General features: G+C 39.4%; 1 protein-coding gene across 2 annotated transcripts; it reads right to left on the bottom strand.

Moving 5' to 3' along the window:
* Positions 1 to 2,466: 2,466 nt before the first annotated feature.
* Positions 2,467 to 15,850, bottom strand: LOC122882130 (lysosomal-associated transmembrane protein 4B-like). 2 transcript variants are annotated; one of them, XR_006379292.1, is made up of 8 exons: positions 15,577 to 15,850; positions 14,498 to 14,609; positions 11,949 to 12,022; positions 11,479 to 11,601; positions 11,195 to 11,293; positions 8,497 to 8,592; positions 3,565 to 3,702; positions 2,467 to 3,051 (listed from the first exon to the last, which is right to left on the bottom strand). XR_006379292.1 is itself a non-coding variant. In XM_044209181.1 (7 exons), exons 1-7 carry the CDS (start codon positions 15,670 to 15,672, stop codon positions 3,622 to 3,624), a joined length of 681 nt encoding a protein of 226 aa, XP_044065116.1. In that variant the 5' UTR covers positions 15,673 to 15,850; the 3' UTR covers positions 2,467 to 3,621. The 2 variants fall into 2 exon arrangements, 1 of the variants encoding a protein (XP_044065116.1); XM_044209181.1 differs by having other exon boundaries at positions 2,467 to 3,702.
* Between the last annotated feature and the right edge of the window lie 223 nt (positions 15,851 to 16,073).

Here is a 16,073-nt window from a genome sequence, read left to right as displayed (position 1 = left end):
AGGTGAAAAAAGGCAGTCCTTGAAGTTTGTTTCATGTGGAAATTAAAGGACAAATCCTGATCAAAGACAACTCAGAGGTTCCTTACGGTGGTGCTGGAGGCCAGGGCAATGCCATCTAGAGTAACTATATCTTTAGATAATAAGTTTCAGAGGTGTTTGGGCCAAATACAATAACTTCAATTTTGTCAGAGTTTAACATCAGAAAATTGCAGGTCAACCAGGTTGTATAATGTCCTTAAGGCACACTTGAAGTTTAGCTAACTGGTTAGCTTCATCTGGCCTGATCATCCGCATAACAATGAAAGTTTAATAGAATTGGTCCAAGCACAGAACCTTGCGGAACTTCATGACTAACTTTAGCGTGCACAGAGGATTCATCGTTACATCGTTATGTACAAACTAAGATCGATTTAAAACAACTTAGTGTGGTTCCTTTAATGCCAATTAAGTGTTCAGTCTCTGTAACAGGATGTGATGGCCAGTGGTGTTGAATGCAGCACTGAGATCTGACAAGACAAGTACAGAGACAAGTCCATTGTCTGGTGCAATTAGAAGGTCATGTAATTTTCACTAGGGCTGTCTCTGTGCTATGATGCAGTCTAAACCCTGACTGAAAATCCTCAAATAAACTATTGTTATGTAGAAAGTCACACAACTGATTGGCGACTGCTTTCTCAAGGATCTTAGAGAGAAAGGGAAGGTTAGATATAGGTCTATAGTTATAGTTATAACCTCTGGATCAGGAGTGGGCTTTTTAAGAAGAGGTTTAATTACAGCTACTTTAAAAGAGTGTGAGACATAGCATGTTAATAAAGACAGGTTGATCATATCCAGTAAGGAAGTGCCAACTAAGGGTAAAACTTCTTTAAACAGCCTAGTCTAAGAGACAGGTTGATGGCTTAGATGAAGAAATCGTTGAAATTAGTTGAAGAAGGTTGATAGAAGAAAAGCAGTCTAAATATATATCAGGTTTTACAGCTGTTCCTGTCTTTAAGGATAAATCGGTACCGGTTGAGGACAGGACATGATGAATATTGTCTCTAATATCATTATGTAATGTTATCATTAAAGAAGCTCATGAAGTTGTTACTACTGAGGGCTATAGGAATGCATGGCTCAATAGAGCTGTGGCTCTCTGTCAGCCTGGCTACACTGATGTAAAGAAACCTGGTGTTGTTCTTATTTTGCTCTATTAATGATGAGTAGTAGACTGCTCTGGCATTACGGAGGGCTTTCCTATATGTTGTTAAGACCTGTTTGAAGATCTTACCAGATTAAACGAGATTCTTACAGGTTGTTGGAATGCCATTTCCTTTCAGGCTTTCACAATGTTTGCTTTAATTTGCAGGTTTGGGGGTTATACCATGGAGCTAATCTTCTTTGTTTTATTATCTTCTTTTTTAGAGGAGCAATAGAGTTGAGTGTCGTTCGCAGTGAGCCTGCAGCACTATCAACAAGATGATCAATTTGGGAGGGGCTGAAATTAGCATAAGAGTCCTCTGTTATATCGAGATATAGCATTGAATTAAATGCAGATGGAATTTGGCTACACCACTGTCAGATAGACATCTAGTGTAGGAGATTTTGCCTAATGGCGTGTAGTCCAGTAATAGGAGTTAGTTATTAAATAATGGTCCGATAAAGAAGGATTCTGTGGAAAGACAGAAATTAAATGTATTAAATGTTCAATTTCAATGCCATATACCAGAACAAAGTCGAGGGTGTGGTTAAAACAGTGATTGGGTTTATGTACACTCTGACAGAAGCCAATCGAATCTAATAATGAGATAAACGCAGTACTAAGGCTATCATTATCAGCGTCCACATGAATATTAAAATCCCCTATAATAATTACTTTATCTGCTTTAAGGACTAAACTTGATAAAAACTCTGAGAATTCAGATAAAAATTCAGAATAAGGACCAGGAGTGAAAGACTAAGAACAAGGCTTTCGAATAAGTTATAATTTAGTTTAGGTTTAGGGTTGATTAATAGGCTTGAGTCGAAGATGGCTGCAAGTCCACCTCCTCATGTGAGCATTAATATGATTTGCCGGAGTGGATTCATTTAGGCTAACATGTTTGAAGTATTTCCTCCAAGAGAAAATACTGTTCATTTATGTCGTCCTGCAGTCTAATAGGTCATAGCCACTGTGAAAGAGGTGTATTGTAATTTTACAAGTGATGCTTGGATGGACTCTCCACATCCTTATTTGAGCAGCAGTTTATGGAAAGACCTGGTGAGTAATTCCAACCACTCTGGGGGTACCTACCTTTTATACACAGTCACCTCTTACTAATAGTTTCCAGGTGCACATCTGCCCTTAAGGCTGAGCATACAGGGTCAGTGTCAACAGCAGAAACAATCAGAACCATTTTCCTTTTAAATAATTTGTTGATAACACAAACTACCTTTTGGGTTCATGCACAAGCTTGTACTTCCCATTCTAAATAAAACACAACCATCTGTCAGTGAAATTAGATTTTAATAGACAAATAAATGTCACATCTTTATTTTTCATACAGCAGCAGTCCTCAGGTTTGACTTTTGTGTCCTTGCAGGACATTTTGTGTCCAGGGAGCAGCTTGCCAATAACTGCATCTGGTGGAACAGACTTGTGTGTTTACGCAGACCAGAAGCTCCCATTGGCTTAATTGAAAAAACACAACCAGGGCCCATATTTATTGAGCTCCTGAAAGGAGAGAGGCCCGATCTAAAGTCATTGCACCAGGTTCCCTCGAGCAACTCATTCATAAAGACTCAGATCAGTGCTACTTCTGTGCTGTCAAAATAGATAGCAGCCCAAAACATTTCTCATAGTCAGTAGAAATACACAATTACATTTAAAAGTTACAAAGGTCAATCAGCACAACTCAACACTCCTGATTTTTATAAGATAATAACAAGATAATTCTGTCTGCAGTTGAATAAAACAGTAAAACAAGGTGATATGCTCGATATGCACTAGGTTGCTCTTTGATCATGTCAGAATACAGGCAGATGCATTTCTTTGGGAAAACTTCCAGTCAAGGTGACACTTCACACATGGATCTAGAAAGGGCACCCCATCAGAGAGAAAGTTATGAATAAAGGCAATCCAACCCTGATCACGAGCAGAGACAAGACAGACAGGAAAGACGTGACGACTCTTCATTCATTACTGTGGGCAATAAGATCATCATTTTTGCACTGGTGCATTAGCTAAATATGTCTGTCAAAGGTAGGACACATAAAATACTATTACAGATACATCACTGTAAATAGAATGAATAAAAATATATAGAATCTATCATCTATCAAACTTTCTAGTGCCTTTTTACACCCAGGTTCAAATGCATAAAAATGCACATCATTCCTGGAATTATACTAGATTTAGAGTTACAGTAAGAATATGAGTTCATCAATAAATAACAGGAAGGGATGAGGGGTCATGGTGATGGTAGAGGTTTGTGCATGTGCATACTGTATGTGTGTGAGATTATTTCATTGGTGTTCTGTAATGTATGTGTAGCAACAATATATCCATGAATATACTGTACACTGGAGAGGCAGTGTGGTGCGTACATTTTGCTGGGGTTTTATTAACAGCAGGGTCCAGTCGGCAGGATGCTGGGAATGTTTTCATGCTGTAGCTGTGGTGTAAGGTGGAGGAGCCTGCTTGGGAGGGACGCTGACACTGTCATCATACGGAGGTAGCAGCACCTGGAGATAAAGAGGAAAGAAAAACAGAAATAAGAATAAATAACAAAATAAAATGGTAAAAAAGTGTAGATCTTAAAACAATGAATTAATTAAGAACAATGGCAAACTAAAAGTGTTTTCAGGTACTGTACGAAAATTATTCATTTTTGCACCAAAATGTATAATTCATTTAATCTTTCATCTCTTTCTTGCAAGATTTACTGTAAAAAAAAAAAAGAAAAAAGAAAAAAGAATCAAAGATCAAACAGTTACATTACGTTCAAAAATGCCTTTTGTATACATCATGGATCATCTCATATGCAGAAGACAACAGTCATGCCTCTGTATTGGAGCTTTTTTTTTTCACTACACAATAGAACCATGTCAGTTTTGAGAAACAGTGAAAAGATCATTATCTTTCTAAAGAGGTGTTGTTTATTTTTTCTGCATCAAAGCAGAACTACGGTTAAAGTTAAACAAATCATATAGATAACCTCTGATGTGTTCCACTAATGGATGAAGCAAAACTGTATCATGGTGCTGAAGCTTATTCAGTGACTGTGGTGATAAATGTTCATTCAGTAGCTCTGAAACAATAAATGTTAAACAATAAAGAGCAGCTGTAAACGGATTGCTAATCCCAGTCCTCGTGTGCGATTTGGGCTATGTCAAAATGATTGTTCCAATAACATATTAAGTTTGAACTCTGGGCTGAGTTGAGATATTAGTGGGGAGGGTCTAAAGCAAATATTAATAAACTTGGGGAGGGTCTTGCTTTTTAAAAAGTCAAACATAAAGTTAAGCCCCCCTCCCCACCCCATTTTTGAAATCGTCTCTTAGTTTTAATTTCAAAATATTGAGACAGGCCTGCACAGTACAGAACCTAAAAGCAGCTTCAATATATTTGGGTTTAATTCTTAGATGAGCAGACTAGTGTTGACCGACTAGAGACAACGATTAACCGATTAGTTGATTAGTCGATTGAAAGAAAATTATTCTGCACCATTTTTGATAATGGATTAATCAGTTAAGAAATGTTTCAAGAAATGCAAAATGCCAAAAATTTACTGGTTCCAGCTTGTAAAATGTGAATATTTTCTGGTCTTCTTTGTCGTCTATGATAGTAAACTGAATACCTCTGGGTTTTGGACTGTTGGTCAGACAAAACAAGAGATTTAAATATGTCAACTTGGGCTCTGAGAAACTGTGATGGGGATTTTTCACAATTTTCAGACATTTCATAGACCAAAAGATGAATCGATTAATTGAGAAAGTAATCAGCAGATTACTCAGTAATGATAACTATCATTGAGTGACAATCTCACATGATGTGTGGGTTGATACTGAAGCAAATGATCAGAGATGTATTTTGGTCCTAAACTGTGACTATCTGGACTGCTGTAGCCAAGCAGTGAACAACTGATTCAAAGCAAAAAGGAAACGTAGTACATGGAGAGTGTCCTGAATAATAAGATATAGGACACTCTGCCATGTGAAAAAAACAAAGCAGGTCTCGGCATCCAGACTTTTTAAAACTGTACACAGACTGTTTAACTAGAGAGGGCAGATTTGATCATTCATCTTCTATTATTCATCCTTCACACCCAAAGGTAAAAGTAAGGTAACTGGTGACCACTGCTAAATTTGGCTATTGGCTATCCATCTGCATCACACATAAGTCACAGTTTCTTTGAGACAAATGTCTCTGCTCAGTGCTGAGTGTCCTGTTACTTGATAGATGACAGATCTAGAATCGAAGTCCCACCATGAGGAAACAAAATGATAAACTGAAAGCATGCTTTTGAAAGATCCTGATGTTTCCCTATAGGTTTACACTCCCAAAAGAAGACATTTGTCAGTGAACAATGTCATTCAGCAATTTGTTCATCTTACCACTTTTCTCATGCTTGCCATGATAAACCTGTTCACACGTCTTTACAACATTCACAAGAAAGCCTTTCCTTCCATCACATGTGTGAATCAAAGCTTCCTCTGTGCTCGTCTCTTTCTCAGATAATCAACATCAACTGGAAAGCAACGCTCAGACTGTGTGGAGTCAGAACATCTTAAGTGTGACTCAGCGTTCTGGTTTTGCTGTTGACACCATGGCTAACAGAAATGTAGGCTCTCTCAATGGTTCATTTGACATCATATACAACAACACCATGTGTCTCCCATGTTATAAACAATGAGCTATTGAGGGTTTCAATCCATACAGACAGACTCAGTCTTTCCTTTGTGAAGGTGAACCATTCTGATCTTTTAAGGATGAAAATAATCTTTAACAGCCTCTACTGGTGACTAGATCCTCCTACATGGATCAAGCTTGCACTGTGGTGGTCTGACAGAAACGACGAAGACACATTCTCAAAACATGATAGATAAGAAGGTGGCTTTTGAGGGCAAAGATCCAACAAATCTGGTGGGGTGGATATACGGCCATTCAAGAGATTGTAATAACTACACGTCTTTATCGTTTGCTTTTCTTGGCTTTTCATGGTTCTCGCTTCACTTCAGGTACTGATGTTGGGAAGTTGAAAATGTGAGTAGATGCGGAGTGGCCTCACATAGAAATAGCAGCTCAAATTCTTCAGCCGTCCGTTGAGTTATCAACCGTATCACCCTCATAAAGAGAAATTATGCTCATTTTGTTCTATGATGCATTTCAATGGTTACTCATTGGTGCTCCTTGCCATATAATGCACCTGACTGTGTGGGTGTGCGGGACTTTTCTTTACGTCCAGGAATTGGCTCATATGGAACGCATTAGTTGACCTTTGACCTAACCACTGTAGAACTGATGTATATCCATGCAAGCTGCTAACCAAAAGCCACAAACCTGCCTGTGGTCTGTGGGGAGCTCTAATCGAATATGCCTGGCTCTAATTGAAAAAGCATAACTGCAGAGGTGAGGCTAATGTTAGGAAATAAAGGGGCAGGCTGCTGTTTTTCTGGCACTTTCCACTAAAGACGTCAGTGAGTTGGACGTTTCTGCATCTTAAAAACCCCAAAACATCACATAAAGCCATAGTGTATAAAGCTGTCGAGTGTGGTGGACTGTGTTAAAATTGTGTGGAATGTTACACTCAGAGGAGTCTTAAGCTGCAGACTGAGGAGTACAGGTTTCGCAAAATACCTGTGAAACCCAACATACTGCAAGGTCAGTACCGGAGCCAGCTATTGACTAGCTCCTTATGCGTTCATGCTGAAAACATACATTTTCTCACAGCTTAACTGTTCTGCATTTCATGATAGTCAAAACAGGTCATTAGTGTTTCTACAGCCTCATTTTTCTTCTCCCTTCTGTCAAAGTATAGTTATAATAAGTGTGTGGGCAGCGTGGTTGCATTGGTCAGATGGCCAGACCTGGGCAACAGGACACCGACAGGAGCCCCAGAAACACCCAGACAGAGCTCACTTACTGTACTGCTACTGTACCTCAGCCATCATCATAATGGCTTTGCCAGCATGGAGCCTCATCTCTCTGTCCAAGTCTGTTCATTCATCTATACTAGCCTTTGTAAAACTACCTGCTATGACAGCCCAACTTTATACTTCCTTCCTCCCCCAACATGATGACTTTACAGTTGCCAGAGGACAGAGGAAACCTACGCAGATGATGAAAACGTGACTTGCGGTCTGGATTGAATAAGGAAATAATTTTTCAATAGGAGTGCTGCGTTGCCTTTGGAAGTGGAAGAAAGCAGCAAATCAATATCAGATGTTGTTTTATGTTGGATCTCTAGATGACAATATCGACACAACGGATAGTTTAATGGACTATGAATTTGGTAACATATTTTTCAATTAAATTCTTTTTTTTTTCTCATGTACTCTTCTTCACGTCTACATTTCATTAATATCTGTTGACTTGTACATCATTTGGTCAAACATTTGAATCTGTTGGGGAAATATTTCTCTTACAGTTAACACTGACAAAAGTATTTGTTCAGCTGAGGAATGTCTGTAGTATTAGTGTTGAAGTGAGAGTGCTCAGACGACTGTTGAGCTTTGCACAAAGACGTTTGTAACAGCTCATTGGAAAATGTGATTAACATTCACGCAGGTGGTCTGACAGGAAAACAAATCTAGGTAGAAAATTACTTTTTTTCTACTGGTTTTGTTTAAGTGTAGTGTGACTTCCCAGAAAAGCGAACAGCTAAACAGAGCATAGACGCATCCCAGTGTCAATGCTCTTTCATCTTCTGTTTAACAGATAAGTCTGGTGATATTCTATTTTTTTCTTATTATCAACGAATCCCACGAAAAGACCAAAGCAACAACATTTGATCCGGCTAACAACTGCTGCCTGTGTAACAAAGCCCATTAGATCTTATTGTTCTGTGCCACAGAGCTGAACTGTTGTTTAAAATCACCACTGAGCCACACCATTGCACTGGGTGATATGTTCCGTCATTATCATGAACGTGGACATTGTAGTATATTTTGACTTAATCCCGCATACACCGTCCCGCTGCCCTAAACACTCAGTAGTGCCCTAAATGTGTATTAATCCGCCGCTAAAAATAGTCCCAGACGAATGCACTCTTAACTCCTGCTTGAATAAAGTTTGCAAAAAACTACATTGCCCAGCTGTTGAAGGAAACCACTGAGTCTTTTCAAAAAATGAATCTATATATTTGTGACAACTTGTGACTAACACACTGTTGGTGTTGGTCTTTTCACAGGATTTGTTGGCAATGATAAAAATACAGGATATTGCCAGCCTTATCTTTTAAAAACCCTGATTTTAAACTATGAAGTCATGGTGATTTGGGTCTCACGATAGAATACAGATCATCAGAGGTGACTTACCGTGGTGTCATTGGTCGTGACATAGAGCAGGATTTCAGAAGTACCCCGGCCGCTCACATACCTGTAGCAGTTCCACACACAAGCTATCAGGTAGGCCTGATATCACATAGAAAGAGAACAAAAACACAGATTAGAAGCTTGAACTGCTTAACGTCAGTATCATCTATTATTTTATTTTAGCAAAATCAGAAATAGTACTTAGGGTTATGGTGAGTAATACATTAACATATTTGTCTTCACATGACGACACACAAATGGTTGTTAGCCACGCTAGCGGCATGGATCTATGGATGGCAATGTTGGTCTGTCCACCACTTTGGTCAAGACTCAAATATCTCAGCAACTGTTTAATGGATTGCCAGAACATTTTGTACAAACATTTATGTCTATCTCTTAGGATTAATTGTAATAACTCTGCCAATTCCTTTACTTTTCATTTAGCGCCATCATGAGGTCAAAAATCAAATTTAAATAGATACCCACAAAATGAATGACATTCCCATCAGCCACAGCTCTATCAACTTTTTAAGCAATATCATATTTTTTTTAAAACAGCTTTTCATCATTATTATGCAAATGTATGTGCCAAGGTGTTCCAACATATAATTAGGTCATCTCATCTTCAGAGAAGCTGTGGTGTAAGTGTAACATTTCTGTCTACATTTTCTGCACACAGACAGACACAGATGGCACCGTGATAACATGCACATCATGTCTCAGACTGCATAAGAGTCTGTAATAAAAGTATGCCATTCAACACTCATAACACTGAAGAAAACTCATAAAATACAGATAGCAATCTATTTACTCACTTGTTGAATTCATACTATGTTTTCAGGTTATACATCACTATAAAGTAGCAAAAACAAGTTCCTGTTGTTCTTGGTCATCCAGGAATCAGCTGGCTCTCAGCAGGCAGCTTGCTACTGGAACTCCCCGGCCAAACACAACACCATCTGCTACAGCCATCCGCTAGCACAAAGCCAGACTGAGCTCTCTAACTTCTATAATAACCCAGTTAAGAAGCCGCTTTAATGCTCTGACAGCTAGGTTATTTAAAAAGCCTCCACAGGAATCTATTTGCAGCAACAGAGATCACTCAATTTAGCTCCCAGGTCACTACAAATGATACTGACAGTGTGATAATGATGCTGATTGTGCAAAGCAAATTATTCCATCAGTCAGAAATGACTTCACACAAATGCTGATCCAAGTACAGATTCTGAGGGTACTACGTGGGGTTTCCATTCTAATGCCCTTATCTATGACAGTCCAAACCATATTATCAACTGCTATTAAAAGTAGGAGTTTGTTTTATATTCTCAGTTATTGGTTATTAAAGAATACAAATGTTTTTGGTTGTCAAAAGAGCTGCATCATAACCACAACCACATATCTGACAGGTTTACTGGATCTTCTGTAGTTACACAATACAAATCCAATACAAATGATCAACACAAGGAGTCTACAGCCATGCGAGTGGCACTGTGAGGCTTTACTTAGACACAGCGGTGCTTTGAGCTAAATGCTTAAGTCTTCATGCTAACATGCTCACAATGACAATGTTAACGTGTTAATGTTTAGGAGGTAATGTTCACCATCTTAGTTTAGCGTGTTAGCATGCTAACATTTCTTAATTAGCACTAAACACAAAGCACAGCTGAGGCTGATGGGAATGTCATTAGTTTTGCAGGTATTTGGTCATAAACCAAAGTGTTGGACAAATTAAGATTTTGACCTGATGATGGCGCTAGATGGAAAGTTCGAGGATCACCACAGTTATTACAATTTATCATGAGGAGGACATGAATGTATCAAATATCATGGGAATCCATCCAATGTTTGTTGAGACAATTCACTTAAATGTCAACCTCATGGTGACGCCAGAGGAAAAGTTGGAATGTAGGAAAATGTCATGGCATCCAGTAGTTGTTGAGCTATTTCTGTCTGGCCCGAGTGGTGGATCGACTGACATTGCCATCCCAAGAGCACATGCTGCATGGCTAAAAAAAAATTCAAGTGATTGACAAGTCATTTGTCACTGTGATATTAAATCTATCCTGCAATGTGGGAAAGCCACCAGCAACAAACCACACTAAGTATTAGTAGATCCCATTCTACTATCAGCTATCAGAAATTATTATCAGCCTGTTTCACAGCAGACATTATGGCATGTCATAGTAGGAAAAGCACAGGTGTAAATAATAAAATGAATGATGGCTGCTTTGGTTTCAGGGTCCTGGTATTCATGCATGCTGGCTCACTGTCACACTGTCTTGGCTTACTGGGACACTTGAATAGAACAGAGTCGTTATTAATGTTACTTGTAGCTTGTCATTAGTGCTTTTCCTACTATAATAAGTCAAAAATGTCTGCTACGAAAAAGGCCTATTTGTTGGCATCTGCTGTGAGATGCATGACTCTTGCCAAATACCTCCCATGATAATTCTAATAATATATAATAAAAGGACATCCCATGGGGCTCCCATAAAAATAACTTTTCATTTTTCATCTATTTTCACCACCACTTATCATCATAAGTCACATCTGGACAGAAAGTTACATAAAAAAAGCACAAGTCTGTGTCACAAGGCTGCATGGGTTGTGTTGCAAATACAAGCCTGACAGGCCTGCGAAGAACTATACGTGCTGCTAAACGTATGAAGAAAATATGTAAATTAAGGTAAGAAAACATTACCTTGAAGCCGAGAATACAGCTGATGAAGAGCAGCACGATGAGGACCAAGCACACATTACTGAGAGCAGCGACCTCCTCTTTGTAGGGGAAGTTATCAGGCTGCACGGGAGTCAGAAAAAACATGCAGCAGGGAGTTCATTTGGGGCTGAAGGAGCACCGGTCATTAGACAGTAGAGGCAGCTTATATGCTTACAAAAACCTTTGTGAACCACAAAGAAGTCAGTATCATGCTGTTGGATATCATTGCCTTGACTTTTAAGAGGAAAGCACTCGAGGTTTCTTACCAGCTGCTGCAGGTAATCCTGTATCGTGTTTGGGTAAACCACAATGCTGACAGCAACCAGGGTGTTGAGAGCAAAGTCAAATATTTGGTAGCAGAAAAATGGTATGATCCAGGCGGCACGCAGCTGAAACAGAGATATGTATTTTAGGTATTTAGGATAGGCTGATATATTTATATGAGAGCAGAGAACGAAGCAGAGCTCTTTCACCAACAGTGAGCACATAAATCAGAGCTGGATTACGGTGTGTTTAAAGAAATAAAACAGGAGGGATGGTATTTGGATTTGTTATGTTTTCAAAGACTTCAAAATATAGATGTAGTGTAAGTGTGTGCAGCAGTAGACTGGCAACATTAATGCTTTTTGAAACCAAAACACAATCAATGTACAAGAGCAAAGTACATTAAGTTTTAATCAGCAGCATTGTTCAAGTATAACAGTATAAAGAAAAATCTAATGAATCATTAGTTTACCTTGTATGCACCATATGTTGCCATCCCACATATAAGTATCATCAGCAGAGAGATCGCTGAGGCAATGCACATGTCTGAAGGAGAGAAGGTGAAGTTAAAAGTCAGTCATAGTCAGTGTAAGGTCACTTTGGTTGAGGCACATTTAATTCCAAATCAAATGTTGTGCAAATGTTTGTGCAGCTGATGGAGGGGGGGGGATCTGTACAGGAGATACATGAACAAGCTGCATCTGTCAACCGGACAAGGAATTAACCTCTACTCTGTCATTCGCTCCATGTCAGCCTTACCTCACATCAACTCAACATAACAGAACAAATCATTCGGTTACATAAGGACAGTGCCGGGCAAAACCAAAATACAGTACATGTGGCACTACTGGGGCAAATAGTGAATTCAGTTCAACATTTCTCATTCCTGTGACCCATTCAAATGCCATGTACATCATTTATAAACTGACAAGGAATGTTTGGTAGCTCTGAGTCGCAGGCTGAATCACATTTGCTCATAAAAGAACTTGTGAAAGTGTACCGAGCGGCAATATGCCACTTCTTTCCCAGAGTCTAATTTAGCTGAATGTCAACAGGGCAGACGACGGAGTCAGACCTTTGGAAAATCAAACATCAATTATTTAAACAAACAAAAATGCCACCAGTAGATGAAACTGTGCCAAGCCTCGAAAGTCAATTAAAAAGCTGAGACAGTGTTAAACCTGCAATGATTCAGTTTTCTGGCCACTGGGGGCAGTGGAAACAAGCTGTGAACACAACATTGGCATACAGTGTTATCACCTTTTAAGTTGATAAGGCAAACATGTTTGTAAAAAGTTACCTATTTACACATCCAGCAGATACGGAGCAACATTAGCATTCATTTGGAGTTTGTGTGTGAGTGTGTCATCACTGTTCACTGTTTTTGGTTTCTACCACCTTCTTAGGGAAATATCTGGCTCTTTAGCTGCTAAGGTAGTGTACAGTGGGTTTTTAGAGCTATTTCACCGACAACAGCTGCCTGCTGCGGCTGAAAACAACACTATGAGAGCGTTGAGAGATTAGCATTGCTTAGTATAAAGATTGGAAGCAAAGGGAAACAGCTAGCTTGGCTCTGTACAAAGATAACAAAATCTGCCTACCAACTCCTCTAAAGCTCACTAATTAACACGTCAAATCTCATTTGTTTAATTTGAACACAAAGAGAAATGTATAACAAAAAACTGTTGGAGTTTTATGGGGAGTTATGTGCTGAAACTATCCTGACAAACCTAGGCTGTTAGGCGTATTTGTGAACTTTGGAAAGAGACATGCTAGCTGTTAGCCACTGCTTCCATTCTTTATGCTGGCTAAACTAAGCTAATCGCCTCCTGACTCCAGTTCTGTACTTAACACACAGACATAAGAGCGGTATCAGTCTTCTCACCTAACTTTTGGCAAGAACGCAAATAAACATATTTCCCAAAATGTCAAACTACTCATTTAAAAAAGTTAAATTAGTGTGACAAGGTGTAAGAAATCCAACATTTTGTCCCTCTAGTGTTCATCATCAACAAAATAGCAAAGCAATATCATAAAATAGCAAAAGCAGAGTACTGGCTTATTTTCTCACAGCTTAATATCCTTTTTTTTTTAGATTTGATGCCCTAACCAGCTGCCGTACAGGCTTTCATGTCAATGTGTAGTACCTCTTCCAACAAAAGCACAGTATCAAGCACACAGAATCATTTGGGTGAAAGAATCTAGAATCACTTTTAGTTGATTATCAGATTTATTATTCAGCCGAATTAGCGGCATATTTCCAACCCATATGGAGTGGCAGAAGTTTAAAAATTCAAAAAACCACACAGCAACTGTCACTACAGCTTGTTGTCTGTCAAATCTGAATATTCAGCAGCGCTAAAATAACTGAGCAACATTACAGTGTTCTTGTTCCTACAAGGAGAAGTCATTTTTCAAGCTGAGTGTGTTCCTAATGCAGGGGTTGCAGTGGCTGGCCCAGCCTGCAGTAATGGATCATAGGACACCCTAATCCCCTGGAACTGGGACAATACCGTCATTCCCAATCAGAGGATACCAGCAGCATGTGCTGTGGCCTTCCAGTCAGGCTGTTCCAGTGTACACCTGGTCTGTTAAGAAGCCTTTTCAAATGCTCTGCACAGATGGACATTAGGCTTGCATGTCTGTGGCTTTGGGTGTTTGATTTGAAAAGAAGTGCTGACTGTCGTCTAGACGAATGTGTGAGGTCCCTCTAACAACAACAATAAATCCTTCCATTAGTCAGCTGACAACCCTATTGAGCCTAGAAAGCAGAGATTAAGTCATCTGTCATAGTCAATTGTGGGAGATTTGGTTTCAGGTAGAACAGAAACACTACAGAGGCCAATGGAGTTTTCTTACAGAATGCAAACAAGCTGTTTACCCGAGGTGATGTAATTACATGTAACAAAAACAATAAAGATACTGAAATACAACAATTCAGAACAATTCAGCTGATAGTGGTATTACGAGACTACTTATATGGGCGTTTAGTGTAAAGTACTGGCCTACTGGGCTACTTACTGGCATCATCCATGACATCCAGGTCATTAGCCAACTCAGCACTGGTCAGGTGGTACTGCTCAGGATCACTGAGTGCTGTGAGCAGGATGAGTAACACCACGGCATTGATGAGCTTAGGGACAGAGGACAAATGCGTAGATTAAGGCGACAATATGGACAGGAGACAGTGGAACAGAATGAAAATGGGCAGATGCTGAAGGTATTCTGACATGTAAAGATTTCTACATTTTCATGAGCTAATGTACTCTTTATATACATTACAGACACTGACTCTAGAAAACCCAAATACTGATCATTAAACCCTATCCTAGAAATAGTGTAGCTATCTTTAATTACATATCTACAGTAAAAGCTCTAAGTCCAGGCACATACACAAGCACTGTTTTGGTCTGGCCGGCGCAGCTCAATATGCAGATGGCTCATACATCCCCATTGATCAGGTGGATGTAATGGAAAGTTCTATGCAGTCAATAGGCAGCCTGACACAAAACCTGCTACCTGAAGAGGCCAAGTGCTAATTTATTCATAGGGACCAGAGAGAGGGCTTTTTCCACATATGGTGTTTGGTTTAGTTAACCCTCTCCTGCATATTCAGTTTAACAGACTGATGGATTCAAGAGAAGATATTCCACATTAAGAATTGAACAACACAAAAAAAGAGGGTATATATAGTTTCATGCTTTGATTTAGTAAAATCATTTTTAAAAAGCCCACATCATGAGTTATTTCTTATCTGAACGGCTCCCAATCTTACATATAATCATGTTTAAAATCAGTGATGTGGAGGAGGATAAGCTCACCTAAAACTCAGTTTGCCCAGTTTTCCATACAGAACCCTCCTTTATAGACAAGTTGATCTCAGTAATTTACAGTAGCCTATAATAAAATGATATACTTTAAAGTTTGCTGGGACATAGCTCTTAAAGAAGAGAAGATAATCATTTATTAATAATAATAATGATAATGTCACACACTGTAGCCTAACCCAGCATAATCATACCATCGTGCACACACACTGCGAATGCCTTCTCCCTGATGTGTGTTTCTGGATGCCTACATGTGTGCGGTGAGTGACTCACCATGTACCAGACCCCCAGGATGATGGTTCCTGTGCGGACATGGCAGCACAGACAGCAGCTTGTAGAGTCCCAGCGGTCCCACGGGGAGAGCATCATCTTGTCTTGCTTTATCACAGCTGCGCGAGCATTTAGAGACGACGTCGGCGTTTATGAAAGAGAGAGAGACCCCGCTGTCCTATCAACGTCCGGTGAGCGTCGGTCCTCGCTAAGGAATGACGAACAGGATCCGACTGTCCGTTACTTATCACCGTGAGCATCTTAACGGAACGGAGCGTCAAGCTTGTGTCAGGGACAATATCACTTCCGGTTTCAAAATAAATCCCCCATTGTGTATGAAATATAACAACGTTTTAGGCAAAAATCACATAATTCCTCTTAATTATTGTCTAAATGCAATGTATAAATTTGCAGATGTATCACCATCTCTTTAAGTTAGATATTGAACACTATTTGTCTGTTATCTCAGCATACTGCATCACATTAGGGCTGCCAATGAC

Source organism: Siniperca chuatsi, linkage group LG9 (genome assembly GCF_020085105.1).
Source record: "Siniperca chuatsi isolate FFG_IHB_CAS linkage group LG9, ASM2008510v1, whole genome shotgun sequence".
In the NCBI taxonomy this organism is placed as follows: domain Eukaryota; kingdom Metazoa; phylum Chordata; class Actinopteri; order Centrarchiformes; family Sinipercidae; genus Siniperca; species Siniperca chuatsi.
This window is presented reverse-complemented; position numbering and strand designations above follow the sequence as displayed.

Excerpts from the sequence above, each read along its gene's own strand:
- LOC122882130 (XM_044209181.1), bottom strand. The coding sequence starts at position 15,672 with ATGATGCTCTCCCCGTGGGACCGCTGGGACTCTACAAGCTGCTGTCTG. Across the intron at positions 12,023-14,497 it reads GGATGTCATGGATGATGCCA|ACATGTGCATTGCCTCAGCG; the intron begins GTAAGTAGCCCA and ends TCTCTCCTTCAG. Across the intron at positions 11,294-11,478 it reads AGGATTACCTGCAGCAGCTG|CCTGATAACTTCCCCTACAA; the intron begins GTAAGAAACCTC and ends ACTCCCGTGCAG.